We start from the raw sequence: 18,443 nt of genomic DNA, 5'->3' as shown, positions 1-18,443 counted from the left end.
TCTCTGTCTCTGTATTTCTGTCTGTCTCTGTCTGTTTTCCTAGTCGCCTCCCCGTGACCATCGTACTCAGACACTGGAGATACCATGCCATCCTCCGTACCTGAGAACGGAGGATGGCATGGTATCTCCTGTGTGACATTACTGTTATCGAGGGTTGGCTGGCAGTACGGCAGACTGCAAGGTACCCTCTATGCCACACAATACAGCCTAGCAATGATGTCATCACCTAGCCCACTGTTGCATCTCCTTACGACTCTTTACATACCAGTACTCCGTACATACCACTACATTCACTACATCCCAGTCGACACCAGTACATCCCAGTCGACACCAGTACATACCAGTAGACACCAGTACATACCAGTCGACACCAGTACATACCATGGTAACCCACCCATCTAAAATACCCACTGCCACAATACAGATATGAAGCCGGAAGGCCTGTATCTATGCACCTGCCCTGTGCCGCGCGTCTATTACTCACCCCCCCCACCCCCCCTTCCCATCTCTGCCCTCCCGCGATCAAGTTGCGGAGACGGAAGAGACGAGGCTGTAACAACCATTGGCCCTGTGCCGCGCGTCTATTACTCACTCACGATGCTCAGCCTCGCCGCCACCACCTTCCACACAAGATAACAGCATGACGAAAGGCAGCTGCGGTGCGGTCCCTGAACAGACCACAATCCTGTATCATCTCCTGTAATATATATGGAATTAGGTAACACGAGCCGTGAACCGAACAGGCTGATCTGCATGGTTTGCGACAGCAGCAGACAATGCCCCCAAGGAAAACGACACCTATTTGAGCAGAGGTGTCAGGATGTCGTCTCGGACCGGCCGCTACCGCTCTTTGATCGCCAGTTCCACTTCAGCGCCCCCTCCACGGACCGAGTTCACCGCGACACTCGAAGAACTCCTTCTCGTACTCAGAGAGAGTCTTCAGAACCCGACAAAGTCCCGGGCAGATGACATCACAGCTGTATCTACAACTTTACAGTCTATACGGCAATGTCTCGACAAGTCCCCAAAGCCTGATCGCCCCAGAGATGCCTTTAGACACCTCGACGGCTTCCAGACAATCCTAGACACTATCCGCTCCGTCTCGGGCTACTATCATCCTACAGCAAGAACCCACGAGGAAAAGGAGAAGCTATTTCACCTCCTCGCAACTACTCTCGCCTTGCTATCGGACGCATTCCGAGGCCACCATGGAAATCGAAGATACTTCAAGAAACGAGTCGAAGGGGGCGGCTGGGCCGCCCTTGAGCAAGCAATTGCGAGCATCGGCTTTGGGGGAAGTGACTTTGACACATGGAGCGAAAACAAGTTATTCGGCATATTACTGGCCTTTGCAGTTGACAATGAGAAGCTGTATTCTCTATGCCAAGACATTCAAGGCAGCTCTTTTGAAAAAGACAGTTCACCACCCAAGAAAGAATCAGAGGAGCCAACGAACGCACTGCAGAAGGAGAGCTCTGTAGCCCAGGAACTAGTTAGTCGACCGGCGGCCTCGGGTAGCGATGACGGTGCATACGAAATTGCACAGACGATAGAGAAGGACATAGGTGACAAACTCAAAGATATTGATGGCCTCCGGAATCCAGAGATCGCTCCAACCATAATCGGATTTTGGAAAGCGCTGCCTAGAAACCGCCCATTGTCACTGGCTCCAACATCCATTATATTGGCTCTGTCAAAGATTTCCGCCGCCTCACAGGCCAGCCTGTTAGGGCTACATTCAACAGGAATTCTCTCGTCTATCCTTCCTTTGGCATTTGATGATGGTACCGGCCTTTCCTCGCCCGAACAAAAAGCCGTGGAAAACCTTTGTGGATCATTGATGTCCCTTGGCTTGACTTCACTTGAAGATGCTCGCTACTTACTTCGTAATCGATCTCCTAGAGCCGCAGAGTTTCTGCTCAGGATGACAAAGGTGACGCAAAACCCGCCGCATATCCAATTTGACCTGTCCCTCAATGGGTACTCTTCGATAGAGCTCCCCACTCTCGGACGTCCATTTCCTCCCCCTTCTTCCACTGCAGGCTACACCTTCGCAGCCTGGGTACATATAGATCGATTTGATCCGGACGCGCACACTACCATATTTGGAGCGTTTGATATGAGCCAAACATGCTTTGTTCTTGCATACCTCGAAAAGGATACCCATAACTTCATTCTTCAAACTTCAGTCACTTCGTCCAGACCAAGTGTGCGGTTCAAGAGCACAGTCTTCAAGGAAAACAAATGGTACTATATCGTGGTCGTCCACCGGCGTCCGCGAGCAATAACCTCAAGCAAGGCAGCATTATATGTTGACGGCGAATTTGTGGAGCAAGTGAAGTGTCAATATCCATGTCTTCCGCCTCAACCAAACCCCAGCACGGAGAGCTTTGCATCATTTTCTTCTGCCAGCTCCAAGCTAAATCCGGTGCATGCTTTTGTTGGTACTCCTCAAGACCTTTCAAGCAAGCTAGGATATGGTATGGTGTTTTCGAAATGGTCATTGGCGTCGGCGCATCTTTTTGAAGAAGCCCTCAGCGACGAAATCATTGCTGTCCACCACAGGCTTGGACCCCGATATAATGGAAACTTCCAAGACTGTCTTGGGTCCTTTCAGACATATGAAGCATCCGCTGCTCTGAGCATGAGAAATGACATCATGCATCCAGGAAAGGATGAGAAGTCTGAGATTGTGACTGCAATCAGGGATAAAGCGAGCAATCTGATCCCTGAAGCACGGATAGTGCTTAGCATTCTACCGATCGCTATATTGGGAGATGACATCCAAGGTGAACTTGATATGCCACAGCTAGTGGGCGGTCTAAGCGCAAGTGCATCGACAAACCTATATCGCCTTGCACACAATACCGGCGCGCCTGTTGCCATCAATGCTGCGATCCCTTTCTACAACGACGCGTTAGTTTCGCCAAACGGTGTGGCTTTGTTAAAGGGTGGCCCTGTTGTCATTGTACCTCAGGCACTTGACGATGCCATGTGGCGTCTTGGAGGATGCATCGCGATTGGAATGAAGCTTGTGGAAGATGCTACCTCCAGAGAAGAATTAGTACGGGCTGTTGAAATATTTCTTGAGAGTATCAAGGGGAGCTGGCGGAACAGCGAGGCCATGGAGCGTGAAAACGGCTATGCCGTTCTTGCTGCTTTATTGAGAGGCAAACTAAGCTCCACACCTTCCACGACATCTGGGAATAGCCAGATTGGCGAAGCTCTCCCGACATGTCCTGAAGAGCGGGACAAGGTGAGCTTTGAGTTACTTAGTGTCGTCTTGGGGTTTGTTGGCTACAACCATAGAGCCCCAGAGGAATCCATGATAAACAACCCAATGGCATATCGAACCTTGGTGGCCGACTTTGACGTGTGGCGGAAAAGCGCCCCTATTACCCAGAAGCTCTATTATAAACAATTCACCACCTTTGCAGTAATGAGCAAGCATCACCATTATAATTCTAAGAGATTAGCACGCATGAGTAAGTGGCGCTCTACACAGCCGAATTAAAGTCCCCAAACTAACCAGCACGATAGGAATTGTGAAACGCTTTCTTGATGCCTTGAAAGCCGAAACCTTCTCTTCAGACATCTTCCCTGGGTTTTTAGAGGCATTTACGGTCCTAGTATTGGGCAGCCTGAACCCCGAAGTTCATCGTTCACTCGCCTTGTTTGTGACTTATTCCTTCCATAAGCCAAGTACTTCGGCATCGCGGACACCCAAGGTTAAATTTGGAACCGTCAATAACCCAAGATGGGGCCCCTCAGCACCAAAACGCTTACCAATAAGCACATCGTTTGATGACAGCGTCGATGCACCATCCCCCGTCTTGTCCAAACGGGAACTGGGGAGGGGTGTTCTGCAAATGTATACAAACTTGCTGTGTGAGAAAGGAAGCACTATAAACCTGAAAAGGTTTGCCAAAACTGTCACGAATAAGGTAAGTTGTCTCGATGACTTTAACGTACTCTCCCTAACATGAATAGTGGTTGTTGCATCTTTTGGCTGAGGATGATGCTGAAGTTGTGGTTCTCGGAACTAAAATCCTGGCTCGTCTTCTTGTCGTCCATGGTTCTGCATATGTGAAGAAGTTCACAGAGTCAAGTGGTGGCTTTGTTGTCATGCGCTATCGATTAAAGCGGTGGTGGGATATACCTACGCTTTATTCCATCATCTTCAGCATTCTCTTCAACTACGACGTAGCTGAGATTGATTTTGAAAGGTCATTTGATCTATTCAGCCTTTCTGAACTGTTTGGGCGTAAGCCCTTGGTATATCCTGACGTGCTTCCAATTATTGTGTCCATGCTACAGCAAGGGCTTAATACTTTGGTTCATAACCAAGATAATCCCGGTTCGCCCCATCCTGATAAGAACAACGGCCCTGCTGCAGGTCAGTTAAAAGTGCCAACCCTAGGATCGCGACGGAGATCAATGTCCCTGACAAAAGAATTGGAGGCGCGACGTAAGTTCATATTCACACCCTTTCTCCCTGACAGCCTCCTAATTGTTATTTTCAGAACTAGCAACATCTTCCACAGACAAGCTTGGTGGCCAGGCAACTGTGCTCCATGCAGTTATCCGGTTCTTATCGTATCTCCACGAACAGTCTCAGAATTTCCGTGATTTTGCTATCGCCTCTGAGTACGTGCGGCTCCTTTTTGCTGTTCTCTTCCCGGCGGTAGTCAATGCAGACGCTGTCAGCCCTGAAACCGAACTAAATCCACGTGATTCCGCTCTTACATTCGATGGGGAAGATGTTATCATCCGCCCGGCGCAACAAGGGTTATCGGCGCCATCTCCGGTTGTCCGTACCACTACCGTCGAAACACATCTCGGTCAAGATGTACACGGGACCAGCTCTAAAGCAAAACCGCTTCGACGTGGCTCATCCTTTATACTGCTAACAGCAAACCGCCCTGCCTTGTCACCATCCCCGGCAAAGTTAACGGGAATAGGTAATCCACAGAATGCAGTTCTACCTCAAAAAGTCGGCAATGCTGTTGTTGAGGAGCTACTGGAACTCACTATAAATGTGTTTCTTGATCAGATTCTTGAGCGTAAAGAATTCCCAGGCTTTGGCTTGTTTCTCAAAGTGCCACCAGGGTTCCAGGAACACCAAGCATATTTCGAATCATACATATTGCGGAATACAATATCACACGTCTCCAATACGATACAGTTACAAACCAAGTTATTAATACAACCAAAAATCATAACAAACATGGCCCGTTTCACAACTCATATCACGGAGGCAATTTTTGAAGGATGGTTCATTGGCGGCGCGGAGCCATTTTTGGATTTTGCTGGACACCTGCTGGACTATTTCCAACAACGAGAAACGTCAAAGATTAAAAGTGTTCGGCTTTGCAACCAAGCGATCCAAACTATTCGCAGCACGTTCCTGCGGGTTGTGCTTTTACGCTTGTCCGAAATCGATGCTGCGGGCGTTACCGAAGAGGAAGCCGCCCCGTTTATGAACAAGTTGCTTTACTGGCAGACAATTTTCCTCTCAGCTGAGGCTAGTGAAGGCGAGTTCTTGAAGCTCATGTGTTACCAACTGTACATGAAGTTGGTTGACCCGCGCCAGAAAATATGCTCAGCTGCGGCAGACCTATGGCGTATTTTACTTGTTCAAAAACCGGATGAAACATCTGCGATCTTGGTGATGTCTATGGACAAACAAAGGCTGATTTTAGGGTTCAAGAGGTTAATGGAACTCGACAACGAATCGTTTGTCGAGTGGGTCAGTGACCATCGAGATGAACTCGACAAACCGTTTTTTGGCGCACTGTCCAAAACATGGGAAGATTTTGTTAATGCCGAAAACGGGAAAACGGAAGAGGCATTAAAGACACGCCTGACCAAGCGCAAGGATAGGTTGAGGCAATGGCAGGCAGAGGACAGGAATGATGCGGATGTTATGCTACGCCATGACCTTACATCCAATCTTTGGGGGAAGAACATCTACGCCGCTGAGCACCTGAAACACCAGAGGACAATGCAGGATCAGCAAGAAAACCTTACGTTCCTGATTAATTCATTTATAAAGATGGGCCGAGACTTGCATAGGACGTGTGGCGTTTTCGACAACGGTGTGCCGTGTAAGTGGAGGTTGGATCAAACTGAAGGTCGTAACAGGATGAGGCTTCGTTTAATTCCTGATCGACCCAGCTCCGAAGAGTATCAACCTAAGAGGAGAAACAATGGGCCAGAACCAGCCATCAAACCCAATACTCAACTTGGGCCAGCATCAGCTACTGCAGACGTCGCCGCGACACCAATATCTACCGCCACCCCTGCACCAGATGGGTCCCAGGATTCGTCAAGCGGTGTTTCAGCCATCGGTTCTGGCAAGCAAGAACCAGAAGACGCAGCGAGCGTCGTTGGAGAGGAAGACTTTGAACTTATTGATGATCCAAATGATAATGACGACAACTTTGAAGATAAGCAGAGGAAGGTTATGAGAAGTCTAGAACGTGGGGATCAGGTCCAGCACGTTTTCAACATATCTCGGATTATTGGTCTTGAGGCTTGTGAAGGGCTTCTAATACTTGGAAAGGACTCGCTCTATCTCATTGACGACTTCTTCCAGCGATCTGATTTGGAGATTGTCGATGTATGGAATGCGCCCGCTGACGAAAGAGACCCATACGTTCAGATGATTTCGGGGAAGGAAATCAAAGAAAAGCCATCGAAAAGCACAGGCGAGCAAGAAAGTCGCAGCTGGAAATGGAGCGAGGTACTGAGCGTTTCCAAGCGCAGGTTTCTGTTCCGCGATGTCGCCGTGGAGGTTTTTTTCACTGATGGGAGAAGTTATCTTGTAACTGCCTTGAATCCGGTGCTTCGAAATGATCTTTACTCTACGATGACAAGCAAGGCACCGCACCCCAGCGATAAATCGTCGCCTGCCGATGGAGAAGATGCGTGGCGAATGGAGGCGCTGAAGGCCCCCGACGAGACACCCACAACGCTCAGTTCCCGACTCGCTGGCCTAATGAACTCATCTCCCTGGAACCCTACGATGCGTAGGTGGGCCAAAGGTGAGATATCCAACTTTCACTACCTGATGCTAGTGAACACCATGGCCGGACGCACATTCAACGATTTGACTCAGTACCCGGTGTTCCCGTGGGTTATTGCAGATTATACCAGCGAAGAGCTTGACTGGGATAATCCAGCAACATTCCGTGACCTTTCGAAACCCATGGGATGCCAGCATCTCAGCAGGGCAGCTGATTTCGTGGAAAGGTATAAAACCTTTGCGGAAATGGGCGAACAGAATCCGTTCCACTATGGCACGCATTATACTTCTGCTATGATTGTGGCTTCGTATTTAATCAGATTACAGCCGTTTGTCCAATCGTATCTCTTGATCCAAGGGGGTAACTTCGACCACCCTGATCGCATGTTTTATTCGATAGAAAAGGCATGGAAATCAGCATCGCGGGACAATATGACTGATGTGAGGGAGCTGACACCGGAGTTTTTCTGTCTGCCTGAATTCCTTACCAATAGTAACGGCTTCAATTTCGGATTACGGCAGGGTACTGGCGGTTCTATCGACAACGTCGAATTACCGCCTTGGGCTAAAGGCGACCCCAAAATATTCATTGCAAAGAATAGAGAAGCACTCGAGAGCCCGTACGCCAGCGCCCACCTTCATGAGTGGATCGATCTCGTCTTTGGCTGCAAGCAAAATGGCGAGGCTGCAATCGAGAACGTAAATGTATTCCACCACTTATCATACCGTGGTGCAACGGATCTAGACGCAATACAAGACCGCCACGAGAAGTTACAGACCATCAGCATAATTCACAACTTTGGCCAAACTCCTCACCAAGTCTTCTCAAAGCCACATCAATCTCGCGACGACTGGAAAAATAATCCACGTCGGCTTGACACAACCGCAAGTTCTCTTACGCGCCTTCCATTTCCACTATTTGAGCATCCTGACAAAATAACCTCTTTGACCTACGCACCTAAGCTCGATCGATTACTCTGTGGCTCGGCCTTCCGCTTGAATATGCCGTCACTATTTGATAAATACATGGAATGGGGCTTCGCAGACAACAGCGTGCGATTCTACGCGGCAGAGTCAAAAAAGCTACTCGGCTTGTTTGAGAACTTGCACCAGGGCCAGCTCTCATCAGCGATGTTTGTAGACTCTAAAACTCTGGTCACAGCAGGAGTTGACTGTGTGCTCTCCGTATGGAGGACGACCGTCTCGCCAAATGCCAAGTCTGTGGACCTCGCTCCTATGACTAGCCTCTTTGGGCATACGCAGCCCGTTTCTACTATAGCAGTGAGCAAGAGCTTCAGCACGATCCTATCGGCATCGATTGATGGCGTCGTCCTATTATGGGATCTTAACTGCCTCGAATTCGTGCTTAAGCTCGCCTCGGGCCGCGCTGTGCAGTGTGCGCAGATCAACTCCGTCACCGGTGATATCCTCCTCTGCCGTGGGCAGCGAGCCGCGCTATACACGCTTAATGGTGACTTAATGGTCGACCAGAATATCTGCACCGACCCGGATGACTACGTACATTCTTGCGCATTCTACGAGGGTGCAGGCAACGAATGGCTTGTGAACACGTTGGTCTTTACCGGACATCGGCGTGGTGTGGTAAATTGCTGGCGCAAGTGTGTGGGAGCGAATGGGAAGTGGAATCTAGAGCTAGTGAAGCGGCTCGATCATGTCGACCAGAGAAAGGGAGGAGAGAGGACCCCAGGCACGATCACTGCTCTGACGCCAATGCCTACTGGATTATATACTGGAGACGAAGATGGCAAGGCTGTAGGTTTTGACGTCACGACTCAAATAGTTTCAGGACAAATACTAATTTCAGCCAGTACGAATGGACCTGTGTGCAAAGGGCAGTTGGGACCGTACGTTCATGAAGTCATTGATCACGTACGTTAAGGGGTCCAGTACTGTATGGAATCGGCGCGAATCCATGGGAGGGACCGTTGGAGCTAGCTGTACGTAGAGAATGTGGGGCATATATCTCTCTAGCGTCTGTAAAAATATAAAACTAAATCAATTAGACTTTAAAGCAGTGGCGTGACATCACGCTACATGTCGGTAGATGTCATTTTTCTCAGTTTCTGACAGCTACTGTCACGGTAGCCTGCAGTTAGCTCAAAGTAGCTCACGGGTAGCTCACAATAGTTCTCCCCCGGGAGACCCACAGCAGTCAAAGTTATCACAATGGCTCAATTCGGTCATAGAGGCAATAGCTCTCCAATAGCCACAAGCCATAGTAGTTAACAGTAGTTAAATAGGCAAGTGCAAACGTGGGATGATTTGAATATGATTTATATCACCACCCCGAACACACATCGTCGAACGAACCTCCTGCACCACACATCATGTCTTCCATGCCACAGCATAATTACATGATTGAAGACCCCTTGTCTGAGTCTCCAGGAATGCTGGGGGAGGCATCCATTTTCTTTCATGACGGGATGGACGAAGAAGAACTCTTTCTTACCCCGCTCAATGGGGATAATATGCTCCAGTTCAATGAGCAACCATGGCAAAACCCAGACATAATGACCGGCAACAGCACTTCAGCACAATCATGGCCAGTCTCGGCGGACATGACCCGCAACGACTCTTCGGCCACGTCTCAAAGCCATCAGTCGAATCAGTCGTTCAATTTTCCCGCGACAGCTGAAGAGGTGCAAACGACAGCTCTTCGTTCCGTCGAATTGCCACTGAAGACCTCAGCGTCGCCGTCTCCAGCAAGCTTGCTCGCCAGCACATCTACTTCGGGTATGCGGACAAGAAAGCGCAAAACATCGCCTCTCACTGATGACGACGAAGAGGAAGACGGGACCCCTGAATCGCCACCACAGAAGCCACCCATGAAGAAAACCGCCCACAACATGATTGAGAAGCGGTATCGAACAAACCTGAACGATAAAATTGCAGCGTTGAGACAGAGCGTCCCGAGTCTCCGAGCCACGGAAAAGAACCTGGGTGCGGGTGGGAAAGGGGCCAGAAATTTGGTCAATGTCATGGAGGACTTGGATGGATTGATCCCACCGAACAAGCTGAACAAGGTGCGCTTCACTTCGTTTCATAACTGTTTTGACCTAACACAAGAATAGGCTACGATCCTTTCCAAAGCCACGGAATATATTGGCCATCTCGAGCGCCGCAACAAATCTCTCCAGAGTGAGAAGGCGTCTCTCCTTGATCGTATCAGTACGTTTGAGAATCTTCTCCTTGGGAGGAAACATCATGGCCAACAGATATACCATCCGGACCAGCTCCTTATGCAGCAGCACCAAATGATGGACCGCGGCAATGCCAATCAACGCCCCAACAGAAATTAGTTGCTGTTGGAGGCCACGGGGGACTATGCGTATCAGCGTTGTTTACAGGTTCACAGTAACCTCTTGTTTTAATAATATTTCTCAGTCACACGGTTTAAACCTGTGTCAGCTAGTTAAAATACACACGCTGTCCCTTTGACCACGGGAACCTTCTTCTTGGCCAGTGCTTCCTCTCTCCAAGCCCACATAGCTGTCATCGCAGCTCCTGGACCAACTAGAAGTGATAAACCGGCCATTGTCCCAATAATCTTCGCCCAGCCCGCCTCGACCTTCTTCGACTTCTTCAGGTCACGGAAGCTCAGCAGCGTCCAGACAGCCCCGGCACTAAATGCATGGATCTGATCGTACCTGAAAGTCTTGGAAAGTCTCTGGAACAGCGGCACGGCAGCCCCGGGGTTCCTGATGCCCTCGAGGAACACTTCCGTCGCCGACACGGGGGACTTAAAGCGGACGTATAAGAACGCACAGGCTGCGGCCACTCCAGCAAAGCCGTAAACTTGGCGGAGGTATGGCATATCTGCCTCGGGGCTGTCGATGCGATCTCTGTAGGTAGTGTCCTTGGCGAACATTCCGAGGACGCGCTGGAGAATGGCAGCGTAAACGGGGAATGGCTGCCGCGAACATGGCGACGGTGGGGGCGACGTAAGACAGGAGGATAGTGGGGATGATGGTCTTGACGGCGCCGATTTGGGTGAGTCGGTTGTCCGATGCATGGTAGTTCTCCAATGGGGACTGGACGTAGTGTAGGAAGAAGTAAACTGGCGCTATGTGGCCAATACCATGGAGTTGGAAAAAGATGCCAAAAATTGTCGGCCTATTGAGGGTGAGTTATTGGTCATTATGAGACATATTTGTACTTACAATAGGTGAGATGCAGTGAGTAAGTTACCGCGTCTAACACCCTCTATCATCCATATGGCTTGGATGGGAATGAGGTCTCCCAGTAGTGATATCATTTGCATACGGCTGGCAGGGTCCTGTCCGCCGATTGATGGAGTAAAGGCCGCGACAGAGATGGCAATGAAGTCATCAAAGCCCTTGAGACCGAAATATCGGGTGACCAAAGGCACCACTTGCCCGTCGCCCAGAGCCACCTCGCCAGCTCTGGCCGCGTTCTTGAGCAAAGGAAGGGCGGGGCCTAATGCCGGGCCCATGGTATTCGCACAACCATATAAGATGGCGAGAAGGGGAAGAGCATATAGTGCTCGGAGCAATTTGCTTTCGTGCTTTCCAATGCCAGACTCGGGATCCCAGGGCATTGTCGCTTCCAGGGACCTAGCTGGCGGAGGTAGGCTATCCAGAATTTCTGCTCCAACCATCGAATCGCAGGCCACGTTGGCCAAGAAGTCGCCCAAAGCAGGTATATTATGAATCGCCATTATTTTATCAGCCAGTGTTGCCAATGCTTCGATTCGGGTTAAATAATTGGCCGATTTAATGGTGGCGTTGGCGCGTTCGTGGCGCTTCACGTAAAATTCTTTCAGTACCGTTCGAACCTCATCCATCGATGGGCTTGTGCTCTTGAGCTTTGAGATGCTGTTGGCCAGTGCTGCGGCACTCTCGATAGCTGCATTGCCGCCAGCTCCCAAGTTGGGGGTCATCTGTTATATGTCAATTTTATGTGCTAACATCATTTCAGAATCTAGTCAGTATACCTTGTGTATTGAATCTCCCAAGCACACAAATCTGTCCGAAATCCAATGTTGATTCTCAGATTCTTCAAGGGGGCTCATGTTTGCGAATGTACGCTTCTCCCACACTTGTCTGAATTTGACGGAGTCGGTCATGCAGATGTCAAGGAAGGGCTTTACGGCTTCGTCCATATCGGCCTTCGAGTATTTAGGTATATCCTTGCCGTGGTATCTTTTGTCCAGCTTTGAAAAGAAGAAGAAGTACATAGATCCACCTCGTCCTACAAAGGACAGGGTTGAATAACCCTTGGTGTATGTCCTGTGTGAGTCTCCCGGGTGGAGTACTCCTTTAACAGAACTTCCAAGCCCGAAAATGCAACTATACTCCGCAGAGATACTATTGCTGTCTTTCTTTGTGGCGCCGGGACTCGACAGCTCGATGTGCTGCATCATCAGCGTTCTCACGGTGCTGTGTATTCCATCTGCACCAACAACAATGTCCCCAGAGTATTTCGATCCGTCTTGACAGTGCACGATAACCCCGGAATCTTGGTGGTCCACCTTGCATACTCGTTTGGATGTGTGAATCTTTGACTTGTCCGGGGTGTGGGTGTAGAGAACCTTCAATAAATCGCGTCGCTGGAGAAACGAGACCGGGTATCCCGTTCTCAGTTACTATCAGCATATTATTCCAAGTGGAGATAACAGCACCATGTTTCTAAGTAGACGAGGCGAATTGCTGTCCACAATCAGCTTCCCGTCACATCCCGTCCATGTCAAGCTGTTTTCCAGCGGCTCTACCAAGCCAAACATATCGTCAAAGATGCCTAGCTGGTCGAGGATCCTCGAACCGTTGGGAAGGACGGCAATTGAAGCGCCAACTTGCGGCGCAATCTCGTCGCGAGACTCTAGAACCACGTAATCAATGTCGCTGCAATAAAGAGAGTGAGCCAGCACCAATCCCGAAATCGATCCTCCCGCAATAATGACGCGCAGACGGTCCTTCTTTCCCTCAGTTGAGGATCGAGCAGGCGCCATGATGGGATAGTTCGTATATCGAGAGTAACTTAGCTGGGAGCCTGGTTCGCCGCACTTTGTTGGAAAAGGGCGACCAGGACATTTTAAGATCCAGGGACAAATAGGAAATATACTACCTGTCCTCTTGTAACGCGTGGTTGTCAGTGCTACAATCATTGTTGCAATCCCGGCCCCAAATCGTGTCGCCGCAGGCACGTGACGTAAGCCACCACCACGTACCTGGCGGGCTGCGCCAGGCAAAGCCGGGCGCCAAGATTGGCACCAGTTCAGAAGCAGGGCGTAGCCGGGCGTAGCTTGGCCAAAGCCGGGCGTTGAGTTGGGCGTAGCTTCGCCAAAGCCGGGCGTTGAGCTAAGCAGATCGCTCGGCCCAACTGAGCGTCAGGCCTGAGCTAGTACGTAGGCCCAGTAGATAGCTCTTCAATTCAGTCAATTTCCTACTGTCCAATACTGCCTATATATTATACTATAATTACTCCTATTCCGATGAAGCGTTGCCGTACGCACCCAAAGTGAGAACTCCGCTCGGCTGTGGGATATTACCCGATTACCAGCCAAAATCACGAGTTAAGAGATTTACACCCAAAATATATACGTTTCCCACTCTCAACTATGCACCTGCGATAATTTTGCTCTGTACAATGGACCAAGCCCTCGAATTCCTCTGCGAGAACCCTTCCAAAAAGCCAATCACCGCCGCTCGAATTTATAATGTTAATACGAAGACGCTTAATTCCTATACTCGAGAGCGAAGTTGAAAGCCGCCGAAGCCCCAATATCGCCTGCTATTTCTAAACGCAGAGGACAAAATAAGATACTCTCGGAGGTACAAATTAAGGCGATATACAAATATGTCGAAGATTCGTATCATGCGGGTTACGGGGCATCAAGAGCAATGGTTTTTGCAGCAATTGGCCACTTGCAGGTGGCAGAAATACCACCAAAACCAGCGCTTTCGTGGCGCTGGTTTCAGGGCTTTATAAAAAGCCATTCTAACCTTTTTCGAGTCGTTAAAACGAAAGCGATTGCTTGAGTTTGAGTTACAAAACATGATATTTTGGCGGTAGAGGACTGGTTTTTAGTATATTTGTCATGGTGTATCCAACATGATATCCAGCTACAAAACGTCTATAACTTTGATGAAACTGGCTTTCGTGTTAGAGTAGTGCTAGGGGAGGAGGTAATACTTCCTATATATATTACAGAGGTGTGTACAATTAGTTATCGTCATTGAAATATAATTGAACTGACACTACTAAGATGTATGTTCCAATGGCCGAAAATCGCAGGTCTATTTACTATAATCGAGTCAATCTGTGCAATTGGATGATTCCACTAGTGTTAGTATACAAGGATAACAACATATAGAGTCCTGGTATCATGAAAAGCTAAGCGACGACGACTTATATTGCTCTCTGATTCTGGATATACAAATGGCAAACTGGCAATGCTTTATTTAGAGCATTTCATTAAACATTCTAATGCTAGGCATAATAAACCATTAAAAGTCCTTCTTATAGATAGCCATATCAGTCATACAATACCCGAGTTTGTCATATGAGCAACAGCGATGAATATTCATCCATATCCGCTCCTGTCACATCTTACACATATTATGCAGCCGCTTGATGTTGGTATTTTTCAGCCTTACAAACACTGGCATAAGAAGGCAATTCAATATGCAATGCGAAATCTTGATATTGATTACAGTATTGCTTCATTTTTTTCGAGACTTAGGCAAAATCTGCTAGGAAACATGTAAGAAAGGCACAATTATAGGAGCATTTCGTGAGGCTGTAATGTAGCTAATAAACCCTAAAGAAGCCTTGAAAAAAATGAAGGTATATACACTGTCTAAAAAGGCTCTAGACACAAATTCCAAACCACAACTAAGGTTTTAAACTGCAGACAAGTCTGATAGGCAGAAACACCCATAGCCTACAACTTCACGATTACATATCACAAGGGCTCTAAGAATGCAAGAGCAGACACTCTTAGCAGAAGGACTGACTAATGGAACCTGCCTTTAAGGAGGGGGATAAAGTATATCTACTCCAGAAACACATCAAAACGAAACAACCAAGTACAAAGTTGGACTTCAAAAAATTAGGACCATTCAAAATATTAATCAAAGTCAGCTTAGTTAATTACAGACTACAGCTACCTAAGAAGTCTAGACTACACCTGGTATTTCATGTCTCACTATTAGAACCAGCAAGAGTAAACACCCTGATTGTGACCGATATAGAACTCTAACTAGAAAATGAGATCACTGAATATGAAGTTGAAGCAATCCTAGACAGAAGGTTAGTAGGACGCAAGGAAGAGTTTTTGATAAAATGGAAAGGTTATGAACCTACAGACAATTTATAGGAAATGGTAGAAAACCTTAGCTGTCTAGAGTTGCTAGAGGCATTTCACCGTCGACACCCTAATATTTAAAGAAGCTAGGAGACAGGTGTTACGGCTATAGTAACATGATATCATGGTTACAGGGCCAGGGCCTAGTAACGTGACGTGTGAGTCACAGTGGGAAGCGGGGTAGGCTGCCATGTGACGGGGCTAATGGATAGTTGCAGAAACTAGTGGATATTGGATAGTTGAGCTATCCACGAACTATCCTGAATATCTAGCTATCCACCAACTATCCAGATTACCCATGAGGCACGACGCCACTATATAAGTAGATAGTATTTCCTTAGATAGGAGCTTCGTGCTCAACTCAATATAGTATTCTTTACAATACTGTAATGTGTTACTTGGAAAGCCTTTGTGTCTAATCCCCTGCCTCCTCTGTCAAGTCAACCTTACGCAAGAAACCTCTGTGTCTTCTATCGTTTAGAAGTCAGCGTTACAACAGGACTGTAAAGAGATCCTAGTTAGGGGCAACGCCCTTAGAGATGGTAGTAGGAGGACTGTGCGAGGAAGGCCCTTTGGTCTCTACCTCCCTACGCTCCCTCTCCTCTGCCTCATCTAGCTCATTAAGGGTCTTTAGACCATGACAGACCTCTCCTCCTCGACTTTTCAATAAACATTGTTGCTTGGAAACATGGAGCTTCCTTGCCATGGCCTCTTGTGCCTAGGAAATAGCAAGCTCCATTTCTCACGACAAGCGTTCCTAGTGTCTAAGAGAAGGAAAAGATAAGGATATGCCGTCCTCGCCACTAACGCCTATCTAACATGCTTGGAAGACTAGAAGATATTTACTTGATATCTTTCAAGCTACTTGTCAAGACCCCATAAATACTATAGATATTAGTAGGTCTAGCCGGCCTCATCAAGCAAGGTAGAGAGATGTTCTTAAGCATATATAATAGATAATAGCATTCTGATAATCTTCTGATAATCGTAGTACTTAGATAGAGGAATATACATGATTCGTTCTCACAGCTTACTAGAGATGGCAAGAGTGATGCTGATAGATGTAATACTTTAACTTAACCATAAAACAGTATTAATTGTATGAGGGACTGTTCACATGGTGCATAAATCTTACATGTGATAGCTGAGTACTCACTGGGGTTTTACAGAGTAACTGAGTATTGACCTCACTCACCAAGTCGAGTAAAAGGTTCAGCTACTCACCTATCTGAGTAACCCACTAAGCGAGTGAGCCGAGTATTGAGTGAGTGGTGCGCAGCCTATCTGGTACTGACCATCCTCCAATCTGACCTCCTTCAATTGGTTCAAGACTCACTCTTCACATGTTTTCGCTAGTGTATCTGTAAAATAGTGGTTGATTGTTTGAAGGATACCACTTCTTTCATCAGCTATGATCTGGCTAAGTTGCACAATGGCAGCGGCGTGTGCAGCATTAAAAGGTAAGATTATGCGCCTCAATTTTAGCATGAAGGACATCCTCTGGAACAAGGCTTTCTAGGAGCACCTGGTTAAAGTTGCGAACGATCTCCTTAACTTTGACTACATGCTGTTCTGCTAGAGGCCCCCAACATATGGACTCTGCTGGAACAAACTCTCGAGGACGACTGGGTTGACGGTGCCAGGCAACTCCACTCCACATGACTGTCGATATTGGTTGAGAATCCAATCATTGATGTTCTTGTTCTTCAAATGCTTTTCAAAGGGACCACAGCCAAAAGACTTATCGATGGTACCATCAACCATATTAAATGGCCTAGTATGTCCGCATGACTCTATCGATCTACCAAAAGCCTCGTTGGCATTTTAGATATGCATTCTGAGCTTGAGATGATGCTCGGGCTCTAGGTCAGAGTCGTAATGACCAGATAGGCTGTCAATTGCTGTTCTCTGATATGTGGCTACTAGCTGGGTCAGGTACTGCCGCTGTTCCATAAATGTCTGTCAAGAAGGCCCTAGTGCGTTGAGCTCATCGTGGCATCCATGGACGAGCTTTCGAATTTCTTGAATGAGCCTCGAAGAACTTCTTATACTGTAACGTGTTACTTAGAAAGCCTTTGTGTTTAATCCCCTGCCTCCTCTGTTAAGTCAACCTTACGCAAGAAACCTCTGTGTCTTCTATTGTTTAGAAGTTACTGTTACATGTTCTTGTATTTTTATCTTGTTTGTCTCATTGTTAACAATGATTTAGGCTGTATAGAAATGCACTAATGCCACTCCCCTAGCATAAGTAGTACTCCTTCTGTAATTCCTCATTACTAACGATAATTCAGACACCCCTACCAGCCTTGACAATGAGGACTTGCTGCCCTATAGCTGTAAGTGGAGCCATGCTATAGTAGAGTTTGCAGGTGTTGTAGGTGCTAAAGCAGCATTTGACGACTGCTTAATTTGGCTTGTACTTTAACTAAAACTAAAGTCTTCATATGCATTCTAAGCTTGTAACTCGTCGGCTAATAATTGCTGTGTTGCTGTAAGAAGATCCTCATCTTCAAAATCCTCGTCTTCAAAATCCTCATTCTTAGCAATTGTATCTATCTTAAGTAAAAGGTAAGTAAGAGAAAGGTGCTCCCTTGCAACTAAAGAGGAATCCTCGCTACTAACAAGGAATAGCCCTAATCCTTGCTAACAACGAGACTTTTGTACTGTCCTATTAAATATATATAGGCATTATTATTAAATAACTTAATAAAATAATCTAGGTATAATTATATTAAAAATGTCGCTCCTATCAAGAGAGAAGAAGATGTCTTCAAATGCTCGTTTACAACAAGAAATTAACGCTGGCCACACATCAATTAAATCATTTATTCCACCTAAAAATATAATTGATTCTGATACAAGAACAATTACTAAGAAACACTGACTTCTAAGCTGGGCTAATGCCTTTAACCTAGCTATATATGAAGCTGAAAGGTATTATATTATTATATTTACATATATATAGGTGCTAAAGGTATAATAGCAAGAAATATTTCGTTCTTATCAAGGAATCCTACAAACTTGTTGTTCTAAATGAGCCAAAAAGGAAGAGGGACAATGTAGGCAAAG

At 47.2% G+C, this 18,443-nt stretch overlaps 4 protein-coding genes across 4 annotated transcripts; 2 read left to right on the top strand and 2 right to left on the bottom strand.

Annotated features, from left to right (window-relative positions):
* Nucleotides 1–579: 579 nt before the first annotated feature.
* On the top strand, nt 580–9,030 carry VC83_07089 (uncharacterized protein). Its single transcript, XM_024470668.1, has 5 exons — nt 580–3,485; nt 3,541–3,944; nt 3,991–4,468; nt 4,524–8,800; nt 8,857–9,030. The coding sequence occupies exons 1-5, from the start codon at nt 821–823 to the stop codon at nt 8,902–8,904; spliced, it is 7,872 nt and encodes a 2,623-aa protein (XP_024322075.1). The 5' UTR covers nt 580–820; the 3' UTR covers nt 8,905–9,030.
* Nucleotides 9,031–10,556, top strand: VC83_07088 (uncharacterized protein). Its single transcript, XM_024470667.1, has 2 exons — nt 9,031–10,071; nt 10,120–10,556. The coding sequence occupies exons 1-2, from the start codon at nt 9,376–9,378 to the stop codon at nt 10,345–10,347; spliced, it is 924 nt and encodes a 307-aa protein (XP_024322074.1). The 5' UTR covers nt 9,031–9,375; the 3' UTR covers nt 10,348–10,556.
* VC83_07087 (uncharacterized protein) lies at nt 10,461–13,016 on the bottom strand (the record flags this gene model as incomplete). Its single annotated transcript, XM_024470666.1, has 5 exons — nt 10,461–10,890; nt 10,970–11,161; nt 11,209–11,948; nt 12,003–12,617; nt 12,780–13,016. The coding sequence occupies 5 exons, from the start codon at nt 13,014–13,016 to the stop codon at nt 10,461–10,463; spliced, it is 2,214 nt and encodes a 737-aa protein (XP_024322073.1).
* A 3,811-nt stretch (nt 13,017–16,827) lies between these two features.
* Nucleotides 16,828–17,138, bottom strand: VC83_07086 (uncharacterized protein; the record flags this gene model as incomplete). The annotated part of the gene is made up of 2 exons (XM_024470665.1): nt 16,828–16,934; nt 16,988–17,138. The coding sequence occupies 2 exons, from the start codon at nt 17,136–17,138 to the stop codon at nt 16,828–16,830; spliced, it is 258 nt and encodes an 85-aa protein (XP_024322072.1).
* Nucleotides 17,139–18,443: the final 1,305 nt, after the last annotated feature.

This window comes from Pseudogymnoascus destructans (assembly GCF_001641265.1).
Source record: "Pseudogymnoascus destructans isolate 20631-21 unplaced genomic scaffold scaffold_17, whole genome shotgun sequence".
Taxonomy (NCBI): Eukaryota; Fungi; Ascomycota; class Leotiomycetes; order Thelebolales; family Thelebolaceae; genus Pseudogymnoascus; species Pseudogymnoascus destructans.
Note: the sequence above shows the minus strand (reverse complement) of the source record. Positions and strands in the feature narration are given on the sequence as shown.